Source organism: Anser brachyrhynchus (genome assembly GCF_964034855.1).
Source record: "Anser brachyrhynchus genome assembly, chromosome: 9".
NCBI classification, from domain to species: domain Eukaryota; kingdom Metazoa; phylum Chordata; class Aves; order Anseriformes; family Anatidae; genus Anser; species Anser brachyrhynchus.
In genome coordinates, this window is record NC_137703.1 from 17,903,169 (window position 1) to 17,918,396 (window position 15,228).

The window sequence follows — 15,228 nt, forward strand, 5'->3', positions numbered from 1 at the left end:
ATTAAAAAGTGGCTTGATTGATTTGCACATACTCCTAACAAAACAGAAAACCCCCATACAGAAAGCCACAATGGTAGAAACAGCAGGAAAGCAACATAAATCAGTGAAAAGCTAGGCAGCAAAGGGTCTCTTAGGAAGGTTAAAGAAAAAGGATCCAGAACTTATGGCGTTATGTATGAAGAACAAAACAGGGTGCACTGTTTATTTTCATTTTGACCAAAAAGGAAGCTGGACAGGTAAAACGTTCTGCCTCACGCAGAAAATGTCTTTAATGAATGATTTAGCTCATATGTATTATTTATTAGCTTGTATGTAGCTTTTAGCTACGCTGTGTAGCCTGCTGCAGACAGCTGAAAGAACTCCAGCAAAACCTTTAAAACAAGAAGTCCCACATAATTTACCACTTCCAATTTGTTTTCTCAACCCTTAGAAGTTATGACTAGAATTGCTCGTTTAGACCACTTTTGAGTAAAGGGAACCATTTCATTCAATAATGGAAATAAATTGTATCAGTTGATTCCAGTGCAAACAGAAGTGTCTATAATAAGTCCACAGAATATTTTCCTTTCTATACCAAAGCTTATCCCACTACCTTTAAAGTTCTTCGTAGAACTGCTTTAAAAGCATTCTCTAGCATTAAAGTTAAGTCTGCTTTTTTAAACTACATTCCTTAATTGGTTACTAAGAAATAGAGAAGTACAATAACGATATATTTGTTTTATCCCTGAGTGGTACATTTTCTTCTTTTGAATACATGTGACTGCAAATTGACAATTTCATTTGAATTTGTAATTGAGTGAGATAACCTGAAGAGTACTATAACATACTAAGTGAATTTTTTTTTATCTGAACTATACTGTAGTATCACTTAAACTTCACAGCATCAATGTTAACCAGAACAGCTGAAACATGGTTTGTGAAAGTAATAAAAACCATTTATCAGGGTATTTGATATAAAAAAATTTTGTACATAATGAAGTATAGTGAAGCGCCACCAGAATTTTAATTTGCAGATCACTGTAAATTTGGAAGGGCAATTACAAAATAATTCAGATTTTTAAGGCTGTACTAAGCAAAGTATTACCTAAAGGCAAAATGCATGTAGAGAAGCAAAAAGCTGAAGATCAGTTTCCGAAAGCCATACACACTAGACTCCAAATAATTAATGAAAGTCTGTATTTTTCACCAAGGAAGCTATTTAAGTGTTTCCCATACAGCTCTCTCAAATATGTCTTCTGATCACTTAAATAGTGCTAGGGAATAAAGCCAAAACTAAACTTGTATGTTTTATAGAAACATTCCCCCCACACTCCCCAAACACCCAGTGTATGCGTTTCTAGGTTGTTTCTTTTTTTTTGGTTGGTTGGTTGTGTTTTTTTGTTTTGTTTTTGGTGTTTTTACTTGGCAGACCTTGCTTATCTAGCAGCAGAAACAAAGTAACCTGGCCTGTCTACTTTTATCCAGAGATGTGAAGTTTTGAAAATATTTCCAACTTATATAACAAAGTATACTGTGGGTACATTGTACAAGTAGAAGCAAAGATTTTCTTTAGAGAGCTGTTCTGCCAACTAAAAATTGCAGATTGTGATTATATATAAACTACAAGAAATTAAAGCATAGTTCTATTTAAGATGTGGTCACAGTGTTCAAGTACACAATGTAACAGAAGGAAAGGTAGTGTAAGTTCTGTTTTCTATGGTGTACATTAAATGCTTCACTCCTTCCACTTTATGCCGAACATTTTAAGAACGTATGAGAATTTGAGTTTATTGTAATCTTGACAACTGTGTGTGCAGGCAATCCCCATTTCCTCCACACAATTTAGGTGAGTAGTTAAGTACAAACCTGGAGGAGGATACAGCACATGTATAGTGCAGAACGACTTCTTTTGTAAAGCATCAAGCAAAACGTCCCAATACTGTCTGGGTCCTCCCGGAATAATGAATCTAAATGATACCACCTAGAAATTCGCTTGTCAGCTCCTGTAAAGGACACGTCTACAGTAATGCCTATACACAGCTTCCAATAGAAAATCATTGTTGCAAGAATGCTGGAGCACAGTATCTTTTCAAGGTGGCGGCGTTTGAAAGTAGTACATTAGTAAAAGAAGAGCTTAAGAGTCAAGAGAAACAGAGTCTATGTCATAAGAGAAAAGAAAAATCCATAGTTTGGGAAAGCAGTGAACGAGCTCAAACACCTAGAAGCTTAATTCCGTGTTTTCATTGCATATCTTCTTTGCAGTTTCTCTACGTGCCTACAATCCCCAATCTCAAGGCACCCTTTTATAAATTCTCTTCCTATATACCTTTGATGTCTTCTGCAAGAAAGGAATAGCTGTCAAAAACTATTTTTGCAATTCAGTAAGACTGCAGCAAGAGAGGGAGCAAGCTCTACACAATCAGCGGAAATGCACCGGAAGTTAGTGTACACAGATGTTGCACTGAAAACTACTGAGCTAGGATCCTTCGCATGTGCTATGCATGATGTGATCAAAATGCAGTTGTTTTCTCTAAGCTCTCCCTCTCTTAAGAACTGAGAAACAGCAACTACCTTGCCTCCAAGTAATTCAGAATGAAAGGCATTCCCATGAAAAGCATGGAATCCTCAACATGAAAATGTGTGCTCTGAAGGAAAAGCGGTCACAAAGATTCAAGCCTGGAGAAAGGTAAATGTATTGCTGACCTAGAAAAACAATAGGGGTAGAAAAATGTCCTTCTATCCACCTCCATCGTTAAGAGTTTAAGTGGACAGTAAAGAAAGTAATGCCATTGTGAACTGCAAGTCTGAGCTTAAGGCACCTACAACAGCAGCCAAACAAAAAATTGTTTGGAGGATTTAAGATAGGGATGTAAAACAAAAATGTAGACAAGCTGATATTTCTGTACTGTGAACACCTAGTTAAAAAAAGGTTTTCCCCCTCCTGAAATACCCCAATCAGTACTTTTGGTACACATACCTCGAAGAATTCTCTCCTCATGGCAACGTAGAAAGTCCCAGATTCTAACAGTGCCGTCGTCAGAGCATGTAGCAAATTTATTATCCGTGGGTGAGAAACTGTTACATGAAGACACACAGCAGGGGAAAGAAGTCAGCATTTAACAGATTATCTATGCTTCTCAGACAGGGCAAAATTATACTGTAAGGTGTTATACACTGAAAGATGCATTTGAACATAGGGACTTTTAAGTGAATACGGTGCCTGCCACTTCATCACAAGACATGAATTTAGCATAGGATTACTATTGCATTGCAGTCCCCGGTCAAATAGGAAATCCGGAATTTATTCTTAGCACCTTCCTACCTATGACTGCATAAAGTAGTGCCTTCTCTGCAGGATGAGAAGCAACGTCAGTATGACTTGGTAACTGTCACCCTAGATTTTCATGTTTGGCAATACCAATAGAAAGTGAATCTGTGTAGAGGCACGGGAGAACAGTTCTTAGGAAAAAACTCCTCTTCAGCCACAGATGCTTTGCAGCAGAAAAGCAAAAATAAGGGAAAGCTGGTCATAGGAAAAAGCTAGTTGGAAAAAAATAATACATAAAACAAATACAAAACTTATTGTAAATGGAATTTGGAAAAAAATCCCTTCTATTGCCAACCCCATCAACACCCTGAAAAGATTTCTACAGACATAGAAGCTTCCAGACTGAGCAGTCAACATCACTTGATGGAAGTCACTGGAAAAGCAAGGAGTTATTTAGCCATGTGATTAAGGCGAGAACATCCCCAGCAACTGACAGCACTCCCTCCCTTTCTGATGCAGTGAAAGTCCATGAGAGAGCCCTCTTGAAATCTTAGGATCTTTATGATCAGGAGAGAGCTTAAAATAGTAGAGAAATTCAGTGTATGGCCACAATATAGTCAGACAGTAACTGAATCCAACATAAGCACTTTTCATAACCGAACTAACAGAAAATGCTACACCCTATCAAAGAAAAATGGTGACTTTAGTGGAACGCGTTTTAGTGGCAGTGAACCTTTACCACCAAGGGCCAGCACCTGAACCCGAAGAAACACTGCTTTAGCTTCATTTGGGGTCTGCAGCTTCTCTTCAGGCTTAGTTTAAAAACAGTTCTTCTACTTCCGTATCTTACTAAAGATTATATGCAGGTTTGCTTTAGAGACATCCTTCATTTACATCTTACTGATAGTATCACTTCAGATTCCATTTTTTATATGTATAGACATTTGCACATCTGAGGCATCAACACTGAACCAAGAGAATATCCTATAGTCTTCTTTTCAATGGCTTGCTTACAGTTTCAGGCTTGAAGAACCCATTCAGTATTAACATTAGACTTCTGTATGTGGCAGTCTGCGTGGGTATTTAGTATTACTGGAAGTCTTGGCTTCACCAAGCCAAGCAGTTCTTCACTTTATTTAGTGTTTTATTATTTTGTGAGAACTATGCAGGTGTTTTATTTCTGAAGGCTTTATATTTTATTCAGTTACGTTATTAAAGACTGAATTCTTTATTTGGAATGAAATTGTTGTCTTACACAGTGCGTATAAAAAGGAATAACTGATACACATCGTCACCATATAAAAATGAAAAGAATACCAGTGCAAAATGCGGCAGACAAATACATCTCTAACATATTGCAGAGGCCGATACTGGGACAATACTAATTCAGAAAGGTGCCAGCAAAACGGTGAGAATGTGGAAACAAAAGAAAATATTGTGTTTATGTGGTGCAGGAAGTTTCCCAGAATCTGACAGAACCCATGCATTTCTTCACCCAGAATACACTTAGAGAACAGTCTAATCATGGCAATAGGTACTACAGAAAATGGTATATTGTGTATAAACCTGGCCTCTCTAATCGCCTCCTTATGTGCCTGGAACATCTTGACGTTGTTCATGTTGGACTGCCAGTATTTCACATATCCCCCATGGTCTGCTGTCAGCATCCACATATCATTGTGTGACCAAGTCATAGCCCTTACAGGGCTGTCGTGAGCCTGTAAATTCAGAAACAAAACATCTAGCAAACTTGTTCAAATACTGTCTGACTCACACAAACATCAAAGTTTTTAAAAGTTCCTACTTAAACAGATGTAACAAAAAAAATGAGAACAATAACAATCCAGTGAGATTCAATAAATTCTTGCTGGGGGAAAAAAACATTCCCTTATACTGTATACAACTGCCCTCTAAATAAAGAGTATATACACTTCGTTTCCAAATTGTGTTGTAAGTAGTGAATCCCTAAGAACAGTTAGTAAAGCATACGCAAATGGAATGAGAAGCATTAAGTGAATTGCCTATAGCCACAGTCTGACATAGGGTCAGAACAAAACCAAAAAAAAAAAAAAACAACCACCCTGAGACTCCCATTACCACACTTAGACCACTGGCCCAAGATGAGGAGCAGGTGAAAAATTTTTCCCCAAAACATGCTCCAGGACCTCAAGGAAATGCACAGAGATCTTGACAGATGAATTTACCTGTAATATTGTTTCAAAATTGAAAGTCAGTCCATTCCACAATGTGAACTCTCCACTAGATGCACCAGTAACCAAGCGTCTCCCCTCAGGAGTCCACTGCAAAAGAAAGACTTAACTGTGTAAATGTAGCATTTCTTCACAATCCTCTAAATAAATCTCAAGCTTCTTCCAGGGAATTTCAGAACTAGTATTTACTAAGTGATTGGCCAGTGAATGCAAAATAGACAAAAATGCAGAAGCCAGAGAGTTTTTGACTTTTCTAACAAGAGAACAAAGCTAGTCTGCTATAGAAGCAACAACAATTTAACCAAAGGGAAGAAACAGTTTATTGGCACCAACACACTCCTAGCAGACGATACTAAACAATACTGCTGACGTAATGGAAAAGTTGTTAAAAGATTCTACAAGAGTCAAGGTGCACAAAGACCTAACTGCCTTTTATCTGATTATTAGTCCCCAAAACAATCCGAAAAAGATTAAATGCACCCCAAGGTCGGAAAGAAGTACTTTGTACTCAGACCTTACCATTTGATTTCCTAAAATCCTCCACAAAAAGACTAGAAGTAGACACAGTAGTCATCCACGTATCCCATGTTAGTTTTATTTGAAAATGCTTTAACTGATCTGATCCTTTGTTTCTCTCTGCAGTTAAGAATATCAAGACTCTAAAATAAGACAATACGTCTAAGTAAATCCAACACTATACTCACCCTGACAACAAATACTGGGCATTTTACTTTATTAGTAGATGTCCGAACAAATTTTGTTGTTACAGCATTCATAGGGTTGTTCAGCATTCCTATGGGAGGGACCAACTACAAAAAGAGAAAGAGATTTAGAAGTGACATTTCTAACTAGAAGGAAAACATGCATTCTCAACACCCATTTCTAGAAAAGCAAGTTTTTCATTTGCAGGAATATTATCAGGAGTAAGTCCGTGGAAGCAGACTGTATGAAGCAGAAGTCTGTATGACTTACCATTTCTAACATGCAGAACCAGCATCTTCAAGAGCAATGTACTAAGCTCACTGTGTTATGAGAGTTTATGTTCATAAATTAAAAGCCTACCCAATTGCGGTTTCTCATGGGCAGATTTCAACAGAACAAAATAATGTAGGGAGAAAACTCCCTTCATATATTTGAGACCTCTTGTGGACAAAAAGATACTCTCAGCTGACAGGCAGAGTTGCTCTGATTTTCTGGACCAATTTTACCTACAGAACGTCATCAGTTTCAGAAGAAAGATTTTACTTACATCATTATAATATCCTGCATCAGGCTGGATTGCTCGCATATCTCGCTGGTCTCTCTGCCATACTCTATTCTGGAAAGAAGAAAACAACTCCTAGTTCATATCTCCACTACTTCACGGTTAAACAACAGAAAATAATGTGTTGACAGCCTGGTTGGCAAATCCCAAAGCACTGTGGCTTAAGCATCAAGTAAAGATAACATTGTATTGAAATGCATAAAACTTAGAAGACCCAGTGATAAAAATACCTTGGGTGTGTTAAATTTGACATGCCAAACACCAACTTTAAAAAAGTACTTTACACAGAGTCATTAAAGTTGGAAAAGACCTCCAAGACCATCTGGTCCAACCATCACCCTACTACCAATGTCACCCACTAAACCACATCTCCAAGCATCAAGTCCAACCTTTTCTCAAACACCCCCAGGAAAAGTGACGCCACCACCTCCCTGGGCAACCCGTTCCAATGCCTGACTACTCTTTCTGAGAATAAATGTCTCAGAAATTCCAACCTAAACCTCCCCTGAAATAGAAATGAAAAATTTTGGCTTCATATTACCAACTTGCATGTGTACATATTAGAAACATAAGCTAGAACATTAGTTAAAACATTTCTAGCATACACTACTACAGTTTGCCAGAATTTCTTAAGCCAAGAAGGAACTACGTATAAACCGTTATTCACTTTTTTGTGGGACCACATCAAATCATCTTAGTGTTAGAAATGGTGACTGAAGTGGAATTTTGGTATATCCCAAGCACTCAAAACAAATCTTTTTTTTTCCTCTCTCTCATTTACGTGTTTAATAAACAGGGCAACAAGGTAGCTTATTTCTGCCAAAGTGAAAGAGAGGTCCTGAGCTACTACAATTGTTTTTTACAATTTGTCCACTAGAGTTCTTTTGGGGGTGGGCATTCCTAAAATATTAAGAATGTTTTAATATTTGGTATTTAAACAGATCTTAGACAGTAACTTATAAATTTAAGTAAGAAAAACATTTGAATTTTTAACATCTACAAACTACAATCATGCACTGGCCACAGCAGACCAAATTCAGTTCATCACACCTTTGCAATGTTGCTGTTGAGATTTGAACAACTCCTCTATCTGCTGATTTGATTCTTTGTCTTCTGAGCTAATAGTCAGCATTTGTAGAGCACATCTTGATCAAAGAATTTTATTTATGAAGAAATGAATAGCACCCCATCAGGAAAGCTAATAAATCACTTTTCACAGAACCATTTCTTCAGAAAATTTCATTAAAGTTGTTCTCTGTCTTTTAAGAGTACAGAATAGGATTTTCAGAGACCACAGTTCTAAACAGTGTTATTTAGTAAAATTAAAATACATTTTATGGTGATCTGGTTTTGGAGGTGAAAGGGAAATGGTTTATTTCCCACTTCAAGAACTTTTTATTTCAAAATAAAAGAATAATTACATTGTTTACACTGAGTTGTGTCCACCAAGAACTCAGAACATCACACGAGACATTCATATGCACTCCCAAGTTGTAATTCCAAGACAGACAATGTTAAAATTGATGCTTACAATTTAACTGTAAATTCAGTTGTGTATATGTGCAGTTTTATTACGAATGACCGAAAACGTGTGTTCACCCTATACCAAGTTTACAGGCATTTGTCACTTGGTTTGAAAATGCAGCAGTAGATCTCTCAATATTCCAGACTGCTCTACAAACATCTGGAAAACGGAATTCCACATTTCATGAAGGAAAAATGTTTTTCAAACAAAACCAGAAAATTAACCAACCTCCAAATATTTAATTACAGAGGGATTGTAGTCTATAGTCTTTCGGTTCACAGCTTTTCGCATTCGTTTTCCATCAAAAGTAAGCTGTTGCATTGCTTGCTGCTGTGCAAAATCAGGTCTTTTGTAGAACAACTGCCGAGGCGCCTGGTGCTGGAACCTCGGCATATGGAAAAATCGGGGCGGGGAGCCAATTTCTGTGGCCATGGCTATCTTGTTTCTGGAAGACTGAAAAAAGTGAAACAATAGGTTACTACACAATAACGATAAAACTGCAATATTAGTACCTCCAATAACTTAAGTCTACAAGTATAAATAATGCTTCTACCCAGTAAACAGTACTTCTTGAAGTTACATTTGCGGCATTCTCTGAACAAGTGTTTTTCTTCCTCTGTGTCGCACATCACTCACCTTAAAGTGATCAAGTGATCAACTTACTTTGATCAGGTATTGAGAGGAATTTTTTACTGAAACAGATCACTATAAATTCTGTTTTATTATTGCTTAACTGTGCAGGAAAATAATGTCCTCAATAAGAATAATACAGGCAAGAAACAAGCAGCTCCTTCCAAACAACGTGATGCTTCAGATTCAGTATACAACAGGAAACACCATGGTACTTGCCATTTAAACTATTAACAAGGAAAAAAGTTTTAAAGGACTACCCTAAAACCTTACTCTAGGATGCAAAAATAAAATTACATTTCCTTTACATAGCTTATAATAAACATACCACAGATCACTTTCTGCCTTAAGGTACACTTTCAATTGCATTACTGCAAAATAAATCAATTATGTAATTTTCAAGATTCTCTAATAAGTGTAACCAAACATCGCCCCTGTTGAGGTTTAACCCAGCCAGCAGCTCAGCACCACATAGCCATCCACTCGCTCCAACCAACCAATCCCAGGTGGGATGGGGGAAAGAAACAGGGAAAAAAATATAAAAAAAATGTGGGTTGAAATAAAGAAGGTTTAATAGGACAGAAAAAGGGCAATAAAAAATAAGAACAAAAATAATGTACAAATCTAATGATGCAAAATGCCATTGCTCACCATCAGCAGCAATACGAATTTTTTTTTCTGACAAAGAGAAACTAGCCTAAAAGTAATTTTTACTTCCGTAAAATCTCCAAGTGATACCACAGCAAGCTCCTCACAGCTGAAGACTAGAAAATATACCGTCTTCAATGTAAATACTGACTTCAGATTAAGTACTGACACACGCTGGACCAGTGAAAACTCACACTTAATTTTCAGCTAGCACTCCTCTGTCCGCAAGTTGTAGTTTGGCATGAGCTTTAAACCAAAATAAATTGAAGAAAGCAAACAATGCTGAGAAATCTTATTTGCACCAATGCTAAAAAGCTTACACAGAGTCAGCGTGCATTTAGTAAAAGGAATGAAAATGGAACTGGTAGCATTCAGAACAAGAAACTGAAATCTGCTTGGACACCCATGAATGCAATTTCCTGTTTAATTAAAGTACTCGGACCCTCAATTTGAGGGAGCTGGAAAGGTATTTCAATCATTGAGCTTACAGCTTTATCTTGCCTTTTCTTATCTCAGTAATTGAAAAATGTTTCAATTTTTTAAACAGCGCAATAAAGGTAAGATAGACGTGTTAGATGTAAAAGAAGGTACGAAATAGTGCCAAGGTGCAGGCTGCCCTTCCAACACGCAGTTGTTGGTATGGGGCAGGGCTGACCCTGCACAGGCTTTGCAAACCTAGCAGTCATACACTCCTTCCTACTGCTAACCGAATGTGCGTCAGGTGAATGGTAACACGCATCACCGATGACATCTGGCTGTTACTTCTGAAGACAGAAGTCTGAACTAAAATGACACATTTCCTTAAATAAGGTCAGAAAATTTAAGACTGTTGGCAGGAATAGCATTTTTCATTAGACCAACTTGTGTAATTGGAAAAAGAAGAACTTTTACGTAAACAAGCCTTCATATTTGCCTGAAAGCTGCTCAGTACCAGGTGGCCTAATAAGATTGTGTTTGGAGGTAGACCTAGTAACATCGCTGTCACCACACCATTACTGAAACATTAAGCTCCTTTGAAACAAGAAAAAGGAGGCAGAACTTTCTGACGCAGGAAGTATGCCAAGTACCCCAACGCTATCTCAGGTTCTCCTACAACTCTTAGAAAAAGAAAAAAAAAACAAGAAAAATCCAGTTCTAATCACTCTCAAGTCTAAAGATACCTTTAAGCCAGAGAGGGAAAAAAAAAAAAAAGGTAACTTTTCAAACGCACACAATATCTGTATTCCCTTATAGGTAATGGAAAAATGAATTTGAAGAACCAAGAGCAAGAATGCAGACGCACACATGCTGCAGCTTCCAAAACACTCTGATCAGGTATTTGCAAGAAGACATTTTATAAAAACGCCTTTTTAGAGAAACACTCCAAAGCAACAGGTTAATTCACCAATCACTCTCGTATTTCAGAAAACCAGATCTCCTGAAAAAAAAAAAATCTCTTTCAAACATAGGTAAATAAACATTTGCTATGTGAGCATTTTAGACTGGACATTCCCAAAGCTATTGCAAGCAGTCTCTGGCTTAGATTATTGTAAACACCATTCACCTAACAGGAGTATTTATGGAAACAATGGTTTATGGTTATCAAAGGCATATACGGATGTTAATTACACCTCTTCACACTTAGACCCTGCTCGCTGAGGTCGTGGTTGTGACAAGACTATGTGACAAAACACGAGACGGCACAGGATTAAGGAAATGAAGGCTTTATGTTCTTTTTTAAAACACTGTTTTCTCCAACTTCCTAGATCACTGCCTCCATCACAAAAAGCTTCCTACGTGCAGTTGCAAACTGTATGAATCTACAGAAGGATTTAACCCAGCTGCTCATAATCACGTCCTTCTAATAATGCCTCAAATATCATGCTTTTATCCACGTAATATCCTTACACCCAAGTCGTCTTTGCATACGTCATACCTATAGCGTGCAGGTGTGTGTGTATATACACACAGCAAACGACGTTTCCAGAGAAGTTTCGGAAATTAAGGGTTTGCCTATGCAGTCAGTTATCAGATCAAAACTGAATATTCACCTCCAAGAACTTCTACTTGAGTCAAACACAGCAGTTTAATATTGAAGCTACCAGTACCCTAACTTGTCTTGTGCTTTTGAGACCAATGTCTCTACAGTCTCTCCCTTAGCTTGCTTGTATCAGCTAAAAAAACTGTCTGTAAAGTTAAACAAAGCTTTAAAGGAAAACACTTTTGCAGTATAACAGAAACAGTGAAAATTAACTGTAATTATTTGCATTGCAATAGCACATTGGAGTCCAAAATATGATTCAGGTCATTCAGTGGAAAAAAAAAAAAATGTTTATAGAAGAACTATTTCAGCTTTCCCAGGCAGAAAATACAAGGTAGCACCACAGTGCAAAGTCAGCATAACAAGTCATTGTTCAACACATCAGTAACGCCCACTTCTTTGACTGGAGAAATGTTACTAAAAGGAAAGAAAGCAACATCTATACATTGTACGTTTAACAGCTGTGCTTGTCCAATTTCAAAAATCCTACGGTGAATAACCATTTCTGAAAAAAAAAAACCCACTCTGCATTTAACTTCTACATTAAGGAATCCTTAAGTACATCTAAATAACAAACATCAGACCAAGTCCAACACGTTATTCAGTGCTGAAGCTTTGCAAGTAAAGGCATTCCAAAACGTTCTTCCTTTTTTCATCCTTTGAAACAACATCCATCTCTGCTCTGGGGACCAGCAGTGGGCACTTCCATGCCTTTCCCATTCCTGAAACATCCATGCTATTTCTGGGAAACCTCTTTCTAGATCTCACCATTCAGTGTTCTTCCTTACCTGGGAATCTTCTTCCCATTGTAAAAGAATTATGTGGAAGAACATACTCTTGATGCATGCTACTCCTGCCATCTTTAGCAAAGTGTTTCAGGTTTTAAAGAACAAAACCACAGATACGTTCACACCACTCATTTTACTCTCCACTACATGGGAATGGAGCAAACCATCGTGGCTAAGGGCTTCGAACTGTGACAGACTGCTAGACTCATCGGCCTGTCTTGGAAGCACAGAATTACCAGGGGGAGGGTTAGATAAAAAAGGATTCTTTATTTTTGCAAGTCATGTAATCTTGAAGTAAACTGTCTTCCTAATGTTTTAAATTACCTGAATTCAGCATTCTGAAAATAATTCTTCCTTTAAAGAGGGAACAAACCTGAGCAAAAGATTAAATCAACATTTTTGCATCTCCCCTATTTCATTTGCTGAAGCAGATACGCTTATAATCTACAAATGTTAGAAATACACATCACTAGAAATGCTGAAAAAAACAGCATGGACAGCAACTTCCACTACACTTTCCTGAAGATACACTGGGAATCTGCTTAAAGCAATTGATCCAGCTGCCAATGAATTAAACTCTCCCAGCAGAGGTAACTTTGATTCTGCTCTACACAGACGTTGCAATTTTTCTGAAGAAAAGATTGATCACATTTCCTTCACAGTACAAAACAAAATTCCACAGGGAAAAGAGGGAAAAAACATTAAAAAAATGATGCTAATTTAAAGAGCTAGTAAAGAAGATATTATTTTGACCAATTCAAACTACTTTGTGTTTCAACCTCCTGTTTTACTGGAAAATGTTTCGTTACATTTACAGTATAAAAATTATCTGAAGTCTGAAAATTTTACAAGTGTGAGAGGCACTCAAGAATCTCAAACAATTTAATCAGTCCTTTTTATTACCTTTTAACAGTAATGTTAAAAATAATAAAATAAATAAAACAATAAAACTAAAATATAATTCATAATTAAAAATAATATAAATAATTAATAGCAGAAACGATGAATTTTTCATAATACGAAAAGTAACATTATGTTACACACATATGTTACACGCAGCCCTGAGGAGAAGGACCTGGGGTTGGGTTTGGGGGAAAAACTGACCACAAGTCAGCAATGTGCGCTTGCAGCCCCGAAAGCCGCCCATACCCTGGGCTGCCCCAACAGCAGCAGGGTGAGGGAAGGGATTGTGCCCCTCTGCTCTGCTCCTGTGAGACCCCACCTGCAGCCCTGCATTCAGCTCTGGGGCCCAGGAGGAGGACCCACGAGAACGCTCAGAGGGTAGGAGCACCTCTCTATGGAGCCAGGCTGAGGGAGTTGGGCTTGTGCAGCCTGGAGGAGAGAAGGCTCCCGGGAGACCTCACAGAAGCCACGTGCCTAAAGGGAGCCTCTGCAGGAGAGCTGGGGAGGGACTTTTACAGTGGAGTGCAGGGTCAGGAAAAGGAGTTACAGCTTTGAAGCAAAAGAGGGCAGATTTAGATTAGATACAAGGAAGAAATTCTTTCCTATGAGGGTGATGAGGCCCTGGCCCAGGCCCTTCCCTTCCAGGGAAGCTGTGGGTGCCCCATCCCTGGCAGTGCCCAAGGCCAGGCTGGATGGGGCTGGGGGCAGTGGTCTTTGAGGTCCTTTCTAACCCAAACCATCTGATTTACAGTTTTTGCACCAATTTACAGTTCTACACCTCAATGATGTCTTTCCCGGTAGTTACCCAAGTGAGGTAATGGCTACGTTAAGCAGGAACACAAAAGTAGCTCCTTAACAGAACATGACTTTTGACAAAAAAGAGCATGCAACGCAGTGATAAGGAAAGCTTGCGTTGGTCACTGACATGCAACAGGGCAGTACAAGTTTGCATAACTTAGCCCCGTGACCATGCAATGACATACTTTTTAAAAAAAGAAAAAAATCCTACAGTAACAGGAGAAAATGCATAAAATTCCTGTCCTTTGTATTTTTAAATCTCAGTCAGATTTTGAATTAAATAAATTTTATAAAATTATTTTATTATAAATAAATTATTTATAATAAAATTAAATAAAAATGTTCCTAAAACATGAATCACAAAACTAAAGACAAAAATACTGACCTATATCATACAAGACCGCTTTTAATCAACATTTTCCCAGGATTTCCCCAGGGCTCTACTGCCTTTAAAGACACCCCTCATACATACTAGCATTCAATCACTGCTGTGTTCTATCTGTAACAAGAACTTCCAGATGAATGGGGTCTGAATTCAAACCATACAAAGTGGGGGCAAAGGATTTGGTAGCTTTCCCAGTCCTGGCCATTCTGTTGCAACAGATGTAAAATAATAAAATACCATCTACACCTGCATGAAAAAATATGGAGGTTGATAAAGTAACCATTGACCAAGTCAAAATTTATTACTCTGCCCTAAAGTCTTAACAACCTCTTCCTATTTGGAGACACCTGAAAGATTTGTTTCATACACAGCCCTGAATCTACTACATTGACAGCTTTTTCCCCTTCATTTCAGCTCTGTACTCACGCATCCCAAACACATATACTCACATGATACCGATAGAATACGTAGCATTATTAGCATATAAAAAAAAATCACCATACTGTGAGCAAGACCTGGAAAAATACAGTTATTTTGATGCTGATTTTGATTCAAAAGATTTATTCTCTGCAGGAGGAGACGCAGTGTCAATATTTGATTGACAAAGGAAGCCCTACACCTTTCAAGTTTTACATACAAACACACGAACCCCAAGACTCTCTGGAACATTGGAGAAAGCAGGCAGACAGAATCTGAAATAAAGACATCTAAAAGCCCAAGGGAGAATGGGCTACAAAGAGAAAAAACTTTACAGACTGAAAGTGTCTCCTAGGCTTAGTTAACCTGAGGATCTTGAACAGTTGAGTCTGC

The 15,228-nt window shown here is 37.8% G+C and overlaps 1 protein-coding gene across 11 annotated transcripts in view; it reads right to left on the minus strand.

Annotated features, from left to right (window-relative positions):
- The window catches only part of WDR33 (WD repeat domain 33), a 68,162-nt gene that overhangs the window by 41,986 nt on the left and 10,948 nt on the right, over window positions 1-15,228 (minus strand). For 10 of the 11 annotated variants that reach the window (XR_013955181.1, XM_080605050.1, XM_080605049.1 and 7 more), the window contains exons 2-7: window positions 8,475-8,699; window positions 6,707-6,775; window positions 6,162-6,266; window positions 5,452-5,547; window positions 4,814-4,965; window positions 2,957-3,054 (exon numbers count right to left, since the gene is read on the minus strand). Coding sequence is in view for 10 of the 11 variants with exons in the window: in XM_080605050.1 (XP_080461176.1) it covers window positions 2,957-3,054; window positions 4,814-4,965; window positions 5,452-5,547; window positions 6,162-6,266; window positions 6,707-6,775; window positions 8,475-8,678 (724 nt within the window). In the remaining variant the exon portion in view is untranslated. Of the gene's footprint in view, window positions 1-928; window positions 2,318-2,956; window positions 3,055-4,813; window positions 4,966-5,451; window positions 5,548-6,161; window positions 6,267-6,706; window positions 6,776-8,474; window positions 8,700-15,228 lie in introns of those variants that run through there. The other variant, XM_080605048.1, reaches the window with a different exon arrangement.